The sequence below is a fragment of the Rissa tridactyla genome, chromosome 13 (genome assembly GCF_028500815.1).
Source record: "Rissa tridactyla isolate bRisTri1 chromosome 13, bRisTri1.patW.cur.20221130, whole genome shotgun sequence".
In the NCBI taxonomy this organism is placed as follows: Eukaryota; Metazoa; Chordata; class Aves; order Charadriiformes; family Laridae; genus Rissa; species Rissa tridactyla.
This window is the reverse complement of record NC_071478.1, coordinates 3,292,944-3,305,846: the sequence shown is the minus strand read 5'-3', so window position 1 is coordinate 3,305,846 and position 12,903 is coordinate 3,292,944. Positions and strand designations below refer to the sequence as shown.

The window sequence follows — 12,903 nt, the reverse complement described above, 5'->3', positions numbered from 1 at the left end:
CCAGCAACTGCCGTGCATGGCAGAAGCGGGGAAAGCGCGAGTATTTGCAGTGTGACGTAAAGACTGCAGCTTTCCAAAACTTGTTCCCCCAGCGGCGCCGGTGCCCTCCGGGAGGGGAGGTTTTTCTCTGCCCCTTCTCAAAGCATCTCCCCGGGCCGGGGGAGCTCTGCTGGTGGCTCCTTCCTCACTTTCCCCAGCCCTGCCCGCTCCGCTGCCGGAGGGCGTCCAGCCCAAAGGCCACGGTGGTGGCTGGGGGGTCCTGGGGGACACGGTGGTGCCTGGGGGCTCCTGGGGGACACGGGCAGCCTCGGGAGCGGTGGGGCTGGGGTGTCCCTGGGAGCAATGGGGATGTGGAGAACGGCCGTCCCCAGGCCCTGCCAGGTCTTGTGCATCCCAAAGGGGGACTCACCCCACGGGGTCAGGGCTGTGTCCGGCCCCAGCACCCTGCAGACCCCCCAGCCCGGTCCCAAGGAAGCTTTTCCCCCCCATACCCCAGGTTGTTGCTCCCTGGGGATGATCTCTCACACACGGGCAGCTGGTTTGGTTGCAAAGGCGGGGGGTAGAGACCCCTCTGTGCCACGCGCCCCGAGGATGCTGGCAGGGAGCTGGGTATCCCAGCACTGCGCGGGGGCACAGCGGCCGCGCTCGGGGACCACCCGGGGCTGGTGGCAGAGACAGGAGATGGCTCGAGGCTGCCCGAGCGCTTCGTGCCGGTCACCGACAGCCGCTCCAGAGTTTTTCTTTTTGGGCCTGGGTTTGCAGCTACTAAAGGAGATTGTGTGACCCTGAGCGGCAAAAGCTGCTTCCAGGCCAGTCTCTGGGGCTCCCTGCGGCATCGCCACCGCCCGCGGCTGAGATGAGCTAAAACCAGCCCGGCAGAGCCAAGGCGGGGGGGAATCGCAGCCTGGCAGGAGCTGCGCCCAGCACTGTGTCTGCCACTCGCAGGGGTGTGCGAGGGGCCGGGATGTGCCGGATGGCAGCCGGGGGGATGCACGTAACCTGCGCTGGGTCCCGGGGCAGGTCCACGGGGGTCCTGGGCCGGGGACCCCTATGGATCAGCCCGGGAAGATGGGGAGGGCAGTGGTGGGATCCCTCTGCGGTGCCGCAGCGGGAGGCACAGGGGATGGAGAAGGATGGCGGCAGGGCTGGGAGCGTTGTAGCCGCTTGCTCACAAGCCCCACTAGCCAAACCTCTCCGTGGCGTGCTGTGACTTCTTGCGGAGCTGCACGGTCACCTGTGGCCCCCGCAGCCCTGCGAGGCCCCTTCACCCGCGTCTGGGGCAGCTGCAGACCGTGGGGACCGACCCCTTGGTGTGTCACTGCCAGGGCAGGCTCCGGTGGCAATATCCCGGGGGAGGTGACCCTGTGTGTGGTTATCCTGGGCGCTGGGTCTGGGGGAGCGCCCGGAGGTGCTGTTGGGGTCGGGGGGAGGCTGCAGCACATCTGCTGCGGGACCCCCAGGAAATGCTGCGTGCAGAAGAGAGCTGATGGAGGCCACGTTAATGCCGTGTGACGCGTGCTGGGGTGATGACAAGGGGGGGTCCTGCTCTTCTGCGGGGTGAGAGGGGTCTGCAGGTGCTGCACAGCACCCGGGGTGCCTGATAGCTGGGTTGTAGCGTGTCCCCCCCCACCCCGGGAAACTCACTTTGCTGCAGCCACAATCACCCCACAGCCCTGACGCGTCTCCCCGGGTCGGCCGGCAGCAAGGTGCCAGCGAAGGGGTTTTGCTGCTGCCCTTAACCCTCGGCTCGTCCCTGGGCGGGGGCTGCCCTCGCTGGGCACAGCCCGGCTATGGGGACACGTCCCAGGCTGTGAGCGCCCCCCACGCTGACCTCGGCTGTGTCCTGGCGTGATGGAGGGGCCGCCGTGCTGCGGTTCCTGCAGCCCCCTGGGGCTGGGACGCTTCTGGGATCCCAAAAGGGAGGGGGATAACGGAGGAGGAACCCAAGGCCTGGCACCCGCCTGCCCCCGCGCTCAGGCTGGGGATGCTGCCCAGGTGCTGCCCCGCTTCACGGTGCCACCGGGACCAGATCCTGCCCCTGCCCATCCCCGAGGCCCCGGGTCGGCTGCGGGAAGGGGGTCCCGTGGTGTCCCCAGGAGCATCGCAGGGTCCCTCCGCGGCAGCACGGTGTGGGGTGCGGGCGCTCCCTCGCTGGGGATGCAGACGGGCAAAGCCAGGCGTTTACCAGTTATTTGAAGGCTCGTTTTATCGCGCATGGAAAGAGCCAACTTCAGCAGTTTTCGGCAGTCCCAGCAGCGGGGCGGCTCGCTGGTTTGTCGGAGGGATAAAGTCTCTGGCTCCAAAACTCCTGAAGCAGGGCTGGCGGGCGCTTTGTTTGCAAGGGCCAGTCTGGGTCTTGGCATGCATTCGGCTGATGCATGCAAACTCCAAATCTCCTTGCCAACAAACCCAACAAAGCGGGCGACTCGAATGTGAAAGCTAATGAAATAACTCCCCGACTTGGTGTTTGGGGAGACAAAGGCTGCAGCCGATCAGCTGACCTTGGTTTTCATTGGGTTTTAATCCAGCATTCTCGCTTTGAATCATGCTTTAACTATTTTGTAAATAGTTTTGGCACCATTCTTCTGCGGCTCGGTATAAATTCCACCTCTCGGCCCCAGCCCTTCACTGGCTCAAGCGGGTACTGGTATAACTGGTAAGACTTTTCTATTTGTTGTCCTCTTTTTTGCCCTTGCCTCCTCCCGACCCCTGGTGCCGTTGCTCCGTCCCGCGGCGCCGGGCAGAGGTGCGGAGGTGGCAGCGGGATGCGGGCATTCGGCGGGGTGAGCCGCGGGGACAGTCCTGTCCCTGTAGCCCAAACCGGGTGGCCAGCTCAGGGGTATTGCCACCTGGCCATGGCTCTGTTTTTGTTGTATTGGGAAAGAGCCATTTTCACCTGGTTTGGAGCCTGCTCAGACACTGGGGGTCCCGCTGGGATTGAGGACGAAGGTCCTTCGTAGGGACGACCCTGCACATGCACTTGCTTGACTGGAGGTGATGGTGGGAGCCCCGGTGCTTCTCCCCATCACCTCCTTCAGGCACCCGCATGGGACAGGGACTCCTCGGCTGTTACTTGCTGAGCAGGGACAGCAGGAAAAACCTCAGCCGCAGGGGCTGGGCTCCCCCAGGAATGACTCGGGAATGCCCTGGGCTCACAGATCCCCTTATTCCGGGCTGGAGACCCTTTGCAGGTCCCATCATGGGTGGGACCCGTGATGCTGGGACCATCACCTGGGCTCCTCCTGGGCCTGAGCCTGGGGAAGTTTGCCCCACGAGCGAGTGGTGCCGAGCAGCCCTGAGCGGGAACTGGCCCTGGCAAACCCGGTCTGTGCCCACGTGCCACGAGCCTGAGCCCCAGCACCCCTTTCCATGAAGCTCAGCAGCAGGGAGCAGCCAGGGGCCAAGCGCCCGGCGGGCTGTGGGGTACGGACGCGGGGTGGTGAGCACGGTGCCGGCTACGTCCTGGGTGGCAGCTTGTAACTTTCTGAGTTTTCCTCCCAAGGCAGCAGACAACCCAGCTTATGATGGCTTCCGAGCACCAAATGCCAGCCTCCAAGCAGCAGCAAGCCAGCTCCAAGGTTGGTGTGTGGCTTCTCCTCCGCTCTGTGGTGGGACTGGGGCACCCTCGGTCTTACCGAGCACCCAAATCATCCTCCTGGGTTGTCCCGGGACCCAGCCGGGCTGGGAGCAGCTGAACTGCCGTCATGCAGCCCCTCGCCGTCACCCCGCCGTGCTCCCGGCTAGTGCCGAGCGTCGTGGCTGCGGCGCTGAGCCGTTCGCAGAGGGACGAGGGGTGGGAGATGCACGGGATTTTGCCGGCATCCCACGGCCCCGGTGCGGGTGGAGCGGGTGGGAGCGGATCAACTCCTAAGCTCTGCAGACACAGCAGATCTGTCCCCCGCCGCCCCACTGACCCATGAAATCCCTGCTGAGCTGGCGGCGCTCAGCCCCCGGCGCTGCCCCGCTGCCTCCCCCCGTGTGTGCTGGGTGCCCCGCTCCTTGTGTCCCGCTGGCGGCCGCGATGCTCGAGCCGCAGCCGCTCGGCTGTTTGAAGCCTGGCGTGAGCGCAGGCACCACGCTGTGAGCGGCACCAGGGCGCTGGGCCGGCGCCGGCAGGGACCCGCGGACATCCAGGAGCCAGAGCCGCGCGCTCAGAGGGATGGAAGCGTTGGTCCATGCTCGCAGGATGGTTAAAAGCCGCTGACGCGCAGGTTTTGGGGGGCAGCGTGATGTCTGGGCTGCAGCAGATGTGCTGAGCCAGTGGCTGGGGACGGTGCGTGCCCGCCCCCTCGTAGTGCCAGGGGCAGCGTGTCCCGCTCTGAGGCCCCCGCTCTCTTCCAGATTGCCATCTTCGAGCAGGAGAACTTCCAGGGCCGCTGCCATGAGCTCAGCGGTGCCTGCCCCAACCTGAAGGAAGCCGGCGTGGACAAAGTGGGCTCCATCCTCGTGCACTCCGGACCGTACGTGCTGGGGGGGCTGGTGGGGCCACGGCGGTGGGCGGGAGGGAGGCAGGGGCTGGGATGTGGAGGGGATCTCCCCTCTGTACCCCGGATTTCACCCAGCCGACGCTGCTGTGCTGCTTCCCCACCTCGTCCCGGTGGGTGCCCGGTGCCGGGGGATGCCAGCGGGTGAGCAGGGGGTGACAGGGTCCCCTGGGTGGGCTGGTGTCCCCCAGCCCTGCTCGGTGGAGGGGAGCTGGAGGGGTGTGGGCATGGACAGGGATGGCGGCGTTACCCCAGTTTGGTGCCCTTCCCTTTGGGCACAGGGACAGGCGGGGATGGCACCCCCTCGGTGGCACCTCCTCTCCCCATCCTGACCGCTGCGTGTGTTACTCAGGCTGGGGGCTCTGGGCAATGGGGAGCCCCTGAAAAGCGCCTGGGGAAGCGCCGGGGGGGGGGGTTCCCTGCCCGCACCCCAAGGCTGGCAGCGCACTGCACCCAGGAACAGCAGGGCAGGAGCACAGCCCCATCGGGGACGTGTGGGTGATCCCGTCCTTCTGTGGGTCCCTGGTGACCAGGGCTGGGTGGTCACCACGTCTGAGCATCCTCACCGGCAATGCCGGCGCTTCTGCCGTGCCGTTGCCAGCAGAGACCCGGGACTGGCTGTGCCGTGTGCGGGCCGGGGGCATTGCTCTGCCCGCTCCCACCCTGCCAGCGCGCACCACGCTGCTCCTTTCCGCTTTCCAACAGGGAGCAGAGGGGTCTGCGCTCTGCCGGGGGGCACGGGCCGGGGCTCAGCCCGAGGGCATTTGCCGGGGTCAGTGCGGGGGTGCTGCTGCCGCCCCGACTGAAGCTCGTCCCCTGCTCTCTTCCAGCTGGGTGGGCTACGAGCAGGCAAGCTGCAAAGGGGAGCAGTTTGTGTTTGAGAAGGGGGAGTACCCCCGCTGGGACTCCTGGACCAACAGCCGGAGAAGCGACAGCATCACTTCCCTGAGACCCATCAAAGTGGTGAGAGCACCCAGACAGCCACTACCCACCCGCCAGACCAAGGTCTGCAGCCAGAAGTCTTCCCCAGCCTTCCCCCGCCCTCCCCAGCCCCGCGGGCGGAGGGGCACCCCCTCCTGCGCACCCTCGCCCCAGCCCTCGGGGCCCGGGGAGCCGGTGGGGGGGTCGGAGGGAGCGTGGGGACGGGGGCAGTGGCAGGTGACCCCAGAGCGGAGGACGTCTGCTGGTAAGTCTGGCAGTGCCCACGCAGGCGCCGGCTCTCAGAGCTGGATGGAGGGATGCGGAGCACCCCCCCGGCATCGGTGGGAGCGGCGGCACACGGTGCCGGCCCCTCGCCTCGGTTTCCCCATAGCCCTGGGCTTTGCCCCCCCCTACCCCTCACCCCCTTCCCAGCCCTGGGTGCCGGCTGCCGCTGATGCCCCGTTTCTGCTCTCCCCGCTGCAGGACAGCCAGGAGCACAAGATCGTGCTGTACGAAAACCCCAGCTTCACCGGCAAGAAGATCGAGATCATAGATGACGATGTGCCCAGCTTCCACGCACACGGCTACCAGGAGAAGGTCTCATCCGTGCGGGTGCAGAGCGGCACGTGAGTACCGGGGGGTGGCGGGGGGACCTGCGTGATGCCGGAGCATCGCGTGGCTGAGCAGCCTCGGCTGTGCCGTGCCGCGGCTGCTGGGCCGGGTGATGGTGTGTGACCCCCCCTCCCATGCTTGCTTTGGCAGGTGGGTGGGATACCAGTACCCTGGCTACCGGGGCTACCAGTACCTGTTTGAAAAGGGGGACTACAAGGACAGCTCAGATTTCGGCGCCCAGCACCCCCAGATCCAGTCGGTCAGGCGCATCCGGGACATGCAGTGGCACCAGCGTGGCGCTTACCACCCCACCAACTAGAGCCCCCGGCCCACGCCGGGGCGCGGGGAGCGGAGCAAGCTTTCCCCCGGCCGCCGCTGCCCCCCCTGCGGCCTCGCCTCCCGTCTCCCCCCGTGTGATGCACGCCGCTGCCGAAGCAACTGAATAAAGCTTGGAGTTTCAAAGTCACGGCTCTGGCCCCTTCATTCCTGGGGGGGGTCATGGGGGAAACCCACCCGCGGGATGCCCGTCCTGACCCCGTGCTCCTGGGCGGGGAGTGGGGGGCTGCACTCCCAGGGTCCCTGTGCTGCCCGCATACCACCCGCTCCTCACCAGCGGCATCGCTGTGGTCACCAGCTGGCACTGGTAGACCACCAAACTGGCCGGAGGGAGGTGAGCCGGGGGTCTGGGGGTCCAGCAGGAGGGACGGGAGCTGCTCACCTCCTCCGCAGCCAGCACCCCTTGGGCGCGGTGGGATCCAGTATGACCATGATGACTGCGGGGCTCAGCACTCTCCTGGGGGGCACGGAAAAGGGTGAGCGGCTCCTCCGCAGCCACGCAAGAGCGTCCCCAAAACGCCGCGGTGCCAGGGTGGATGCACCGAGGGTTTGGGGGGGTTTGCCTTCCCAGCCAGGATGCCTCCAAGCCAAATAATTGTTTTAATTATTAAGCATAATAAGCTTTAATCAGCAATAATGCTTTATTTTAGCATGAATGATGCTAAATAATGCATTAGTTATTCGCATCGTAAGATGAGCCAAACGAAGCTGCCGAACACCTGCTGCCACAGAGGAACTGCAGCCGCCCCCTGCGCGGGGGGGGGCTCGGCGGGGCAGTGGAGGTGGCGATGGAGGCTGCTGGGCTGGCCCCGTCCCCTCCACCGGCAGGACGCAGGGGTGGCAGTGGCTGTGTGTCACTGCGGCTTGGTGGTGCGGGGTGGCTGCGGGGTTCGGGGGGCTGAACGGGTCGGGGGGCTGCTTCCCGGAATCCCAGAATCCCAGAATCCCAGACTGGCAGGGGTTGGAAGGGACCTCTGGATCATCCCGTCCAACCCCCTGCCAGAGCAGGGTCACCCAGAGCAGGTGGCACAGGAACGCGTCCAGGTGGGTCTGGAATGTCTCCAGAGACAGAGACTCCCCCACCTCTCTGGGCAGCCTGTGCCAGGGCTCTGCCACCCTCAGGGTAAAGAAGTTCCTCCTCATGTTTAGGTGGAACTTCCCATGGTCAAGTTTGTGCCTGTTACCCCTTGCCCTGTCACCGGGCACCACTGAAAAGAGCCTGGCCCCATCCTCCTGACCCCCACCCTTCAAGTATTTATAAGCGTTGATAAGGTCCCCCCTCAGTCGTCTTTTTTCCAGACTAAAAAGACCCAAATCCCTCAGCCTTTCTTCATAAGAGAGGTGTTCCAGTCCCCTCGTCATCTTGGTAGCCATCCCCAGTGATGGGTGTCTGATGGGACACCCCGGCAAACTCCGCGCTGGTTCCTCTCCCGTGCACCGCAGCTCCCGGGGAGTGGGCACCTGCCTGTGGCTGCTCCGCTGCAGCGTTTTGGCATGAACACCGGCAAAACCGGGAATCGCAGGGAGACAGGGATGCGCCGCCCTTCTCCCCATCACCTCCCACGTGCGACCACCCTGGCGGACGGTGTTTTGCCCCCTGAATCCTCCGTGTTTCAAAGCCTTTTCCGCTGCGCTCAGGATGACTGAGCCCAGCATAAATCACTGCGTTGGCAAGGCCCAGCTCCACCGGGCGATAATCTGAATTAATCATTTGCCAAACGTTGCTGCGAAATGCCAGCTCCTCGGCGAGTCGTGCTTTGGCAGCGTCGCCTCGACCCAGACGCTTCCCGGCGAAAATCTCTGCGTTTCCCTCAACGGGGAAAATTCGGAATGACCCCAGACCCGAAAATTTCTCGTGAAAAATGGGGGTTTAATGGAAGTAGCGACGCGCGGCCCTCTGTGCTGCTGACGGGCGGGTTCTGCCTCGCCTGGGTGTCCGGCCGTGAGTTGTTAGTGGGAAACGGCATCTTCTGGGGGTGCAAACTGGTGAAATCAGCAGCGAGGTGGAGAGCAGAGACCTGAGGTCCCTGCAGCCAGGGAGCGGGGCGGCCCCCTCGGGGACCGCAGAGCCCGGCTGTGAGCAGTGGGGGGGTCCTGGGGGGAAAAGCACCGAAAGCAGAAGAGGAAAATGTGAATGAGCCCAGAGGCGGCTCATGTGGGGCTTGTCAGGGGGATTTCCTCATCTGGCAGCTGGTTGCACTCAGGTGGGTGCCCTCAGCTCAACCTGATGCGGCTTCAGCTCTGCTGGGGTGGGTTTTTCCACTCTCTGACCCCAGGCTGCTCCCCGGGGCACTGGGGACCACCACGCTGCCCCAGGTGCCCGTGGCAAGGGGACTCAGTGATGCCGCGACCCCCACCCCGGCGTCCTGGCCGGTGCCATCACCTCCCCAGGATGGGACTCCTCGTGGCTAGCCATGAGCTTTCGTGGCTGAGGTAGGAGGAAACAGAGCGGCCGTGGCACGAGCAGGACGTGACCCCCAGGTGGGTGCTTTGCCCCGGTGGGTGGGCTGCACCCTGCTTGCCGTGGGGCGATGGCAGCGCACCGGAGCCGGCGGTTTCTGCAGGGGATTGCGTAGGAGGAGACGTGTTTTCCTGACCGAGCGAGGGCTTCTGTTATGTGGCAGCTGCTCCTGTTCTGTCTCGGTTGCTCACTGGTAACTGCATCCCCAAAACCTGCCCTTGCTGAAGGAAGTCACATCCCGTCCTGCAAACGGCGCTGCCGGGTGTCACCGTCTTTGGCCGGGCTGGAGAGGTGCTGTGCCAGCACAGAGCACCGCGCTCCCCGCTCCCTGCCATGTCCCCGCTGCCCGCGGAGGGACCCCGAGCTGCAGGGATGGCTGTGGGGCATCATCCCTCCCCCTGCCACCGGGCCACCGCGGCTGCCAGCTGGGACCGAGCATGGACACGCTGCTGGCAGGTCCCCAGCTCTCCTCCTGGGGGGGCGAGCGGCGTTATCCCCTGGTCAGGCTCCCAGCATCACTGCTGTTCCCGGCTGCTACGGGTAGGGATAGCTGCGGAGAGAGCCACCTCCCCATCTGGCTGCGTTTTTAAGCAGACACGGATAACGAATGGGAGACCATCTGCGCAGGCAACCCGGGCAGGGTGGGCAGATCTCCCAGTCTTCCCAGAGGCAGGGTCTGGGCGGAGAGAGGCAAAGAGCCGGGTCTGGTCTGGGGAGGGCGAGCAGAGAGGGGGAGCGGTGGCAGCCCGTCCCTGCGGTCCCCAGGCCCCGGGGCAGAGTGGGTCTGGTGTCACCCTGTGCCAAACGCCGAGGCGGGAGCTGTCAGATGTTGGGACTCCGGCTGCCACCCAGTTTGCCCAGCGGCTGCCGGCAGCGCTCGGGAGGTGATGGCGTGAACAACCGCTGCACCCTCTGCCGCCGTCCCCGGCCGTGGCGCCCAGCCCTGCCCCGGGGGGGGACAGAGGACAGGGCACGCCACGAGCCCCTGCGCTGGCACAGGGTGGCTGCGCCATGGGAGCAGGGAAAGCTGGGGTTCGGCTCTCGGGGGGCAATGCCGAGGCACCTCCTCCGAGCTCCTCTCGCAGGGTTCCTTTTTCACCCCGTTATGGCTTTCCCAGAGGTTTGGATACACCCCACCGGAGCGTGGGGCTGGAGACGGCAGCGTGGGCTGCTCGCTCCGTCTCCGTGTCCTCCTCTGGGATGTTTCCTCCTTCCACCTCCCCTTCTCCTTTTGGAGAAACCATAGACATGGCAGGACCTGCGGGGGGAGCAGAAATGGGAGGCTCGGAGGCTGTTTGCCGAGCAGCGAGAGCCACTGATCGGCACGTGAGGCTGCACTGAGCTGCCGAGGAGCCAGGGCCGGGTTTGAGGGTGAAGGCGATTCATCGGCGCGAGCAGCGTCCTTGGCTTTTGGGGGGGAGTCGCCACCATTGGGAACGTCACCACTGAACCCAGGGTTTCGGAAGACGTGATCGCTCCAAAGGTGCAACGCTCGGCACGGCTGAGCAGTCGCCGTCGCTGGCTCAGAGAGAAACATACCGGGATATTTTTTTTTAAATTTTTTTTTAATTATTTTTTAAAAAATTTTATTCAAAAGCACAAGACCGCCTCCTTCCCATGCGAGCTGGGGAGGTGCCATCTGGCAGGCTGCTATCCTGCCGCTCACCCCCCTTATCCCCGGCCACAGCGACCCGGTGTCCCCGGCCACCCCAAACTGTGTCTCTTGGACATTGTCCCTCCCCGTTGCCCCCCGGGCCTCGCTGCGGGGGGAGGAACAGCGGGTGCCGTCAGCGGCGGTGGCTGGTGATATTTCAGCAGTCCCACGGCTCTGCCGGCGGGTGGGTGGTTTTGCTGTCATGCCAATAGACGGGAGAGCTAAAGCTGTTCTCCAGACTGGCGAAGTATTTTAATTTTTTTTCCTCCCAGCAAATACTGGCTCAAACCCCTCTGCCATCGGCCCCGCTGGGTTTCAGCCCCCCTCGGGGGGTCGTTCCCGCCGATGCCCGCGGTGGCTGGGGGACGTTCAGTGCTTGCGGGAGCCGCAGGTGCCACCGGGCGGTGGGGACCCCCTGGGACCCTCTGCAGGTTCGTCCCCCGCAGCGAGCGCCGGCAGCCCGGGATGTGCCCCCTCGGGAACGGGAGCTGCCTGCAGGGGAAAACACAGCAGCAATTTGCCACGGAGTAATTAATGCAAGAATAAAAATGATGCAAAACGCCGGTTAAGTCACCCCTGAGACTTAGGTGCCTTTTCCTCCCTATTTTGTTTTTCAACTTGAGCATCGGCCGCTGTCTGTCCGTGGAACGTGCCGTCATGGGGGACCGTGTCGGGTGCGGGATGGGCTGGCGAAGGGGAAGCAAATGGGACGAAACGAGATGAAAAAGCGCCCGTGTGCTCCCGCTGGCTTCCCTTTGCCTTCCCACCGAGCCCAGCGGGGGCAGCGGGGCAAATCCCCCTTCCCGCGCAGGGTGCCGAGGCCCTGGGAGACGCGCCAAGGTCGGGGAAATAATTGGCTAAAAAAACAAGAGTCTTGAAAAATATGAAATGTTTATTCTTAGTCATAGTGGGGGGAAGTTTTTATCTTATCTGCAGCCTGGATACTTTGGGTATTGAATGCGCCTTGCCAACTGTTAGGAGTTTACTGCGGGTTTCACAGATTTTTGTCCTTTGAGAATTATTGTTGCTGTGTTTAATTCTCCAGCTTCTGGAGCCACGTGATTACATGAGATTCTCAGCTCAGATTTTTTATTTTTCTTTAAATGAAATTGAGCCTCCAGCCCCATGTTTGTGCATACACGCACACCGTAGCCACAAATACTAAGGGCTTAAGAATGGAAAGGAAAAATAAGCAGGAACCCAGCATATATTATTAAAGTCTTGTGGTTTTCAGGGCAGATTTGTGATTTATCAACGCTCAGCTGTGGCGTGTAGAGTAGGAAAGTAATCTCACCTCTGATTAATGCCAAAGCTGGGAGGAGAGTGAAATAACCCGGCGTTATTTCTCCAGCCGAGAAGAGGGACGCCGGGCTCCCGCTGTCCCCGGGGCGATGGGGAGCAGCGGGGCTGGATGCTGAGCTCCCAACAGCCGCTGCTGCCCTGTTTTCCCGTTCTTCTGATTAGAGAAAACACCTGGGGTGAAAAAGCAGCCACTGTGAGTGAGGGGACCTGCTGCGTGGCGGGTCCCTGACGGTGGCCGGGAGGATGGAGGGGCCGGGGGACGCACACCGGGTGCTGGCACCGTGCCGCATAGTGAACAGCACATCCCTCCTCGGCTTCTCTTTGCAAAATCCCCCACTCACAGTGAAAAATTTTTAATGCTCGTATGTGAAGAGGGGGTGGGGGGGGGTCAAGTGATTTTTTTTTTTTTTTTTTTTTTCCATTTCAGGCTCTGAATGCTGCTGCCAAGCCAGAGGATTAGAAGTGGAGAAGGGAATAAGCCAGGACCGATGGCTGCTGGATGCCGGCTCAGGACCCGTTAGCATCCCTGGAGCCATGCCAGCCCGGAGTACGGCTTCTCCCGCCCGATGGGGGGCCCTGCGGGTCAGCGGGGGAGATCTCTCGTATTTATAGGCAGGGGTAATACCAACTCCTGTCCGGCAACTGGTGAGACAAATGCACCTTGATGACCTCGAGGTACCTGGGGCTCTGCCCTGTGCCGCCGGGAGCAGATGACCGCAGCTGATGGATGCTCTTGTCCGGAACGCCAGGCTCCCACTTGCTTCCCTGCTGCTTGGTTTTTGTTCCTAACATTAGTGCAAAGAGGGAGGCAAAAGGAAGGAAAGAAAGCTTTACAGCTTCCTAGGCTTCTCTCAGCAAGTAAAACTCCTGTCCAGCTGAAATGCTAATTAAGAAACATCACTTCTTCAAAGGCCAGAATTGGAAACAGCCACATGGAGACATAATGGGATTAAAACGTATCAGGGGATTAGAGCAGCAGTTAGGACTCAGCGACGCTGCTCCTGCCCCGTGTACCACACTCAGTCGCTCCGTGTGTTTTTCCCGACGCTTGATTATGAAACGCTCAGGACAAAACCGAAACGCTTTAATAATATGAAAAGCCAAAGGTCTGCGCTGGGAAATAGCGAGTCGGC

At 63.3% G+C, this 12,903-nt stretch overlaps 1 protein-coding gene across 1 annotated transcript; it reads left to right on the top strand.

Moving 5' to 3' along the window:
* The first annotated feature begins 3,524 nt into the window (after positions 1 to 3,524).
* Positions 3,525 to 6,336, top strand: CRYBB2 (crystallin beta B2). The gene is made up of 5 exons (XM_054219081.1): positions 3,525 to 3,578; positions 4,342 to 4,460; positions 5,315 to 5,447; positions 5,889 to 6,031; positions 6,168 to 6,336. Exons 1-5 carry the CDS (start codon positions 3,525 to 3,527, stop codon positions 6,334 to 6,336), a joined length of 618 nt encoding a protein of 205 aa, XP_054075056.1.
* Positions 6,337 to 12,903: the final 6,567 nt, after the last annotated feature.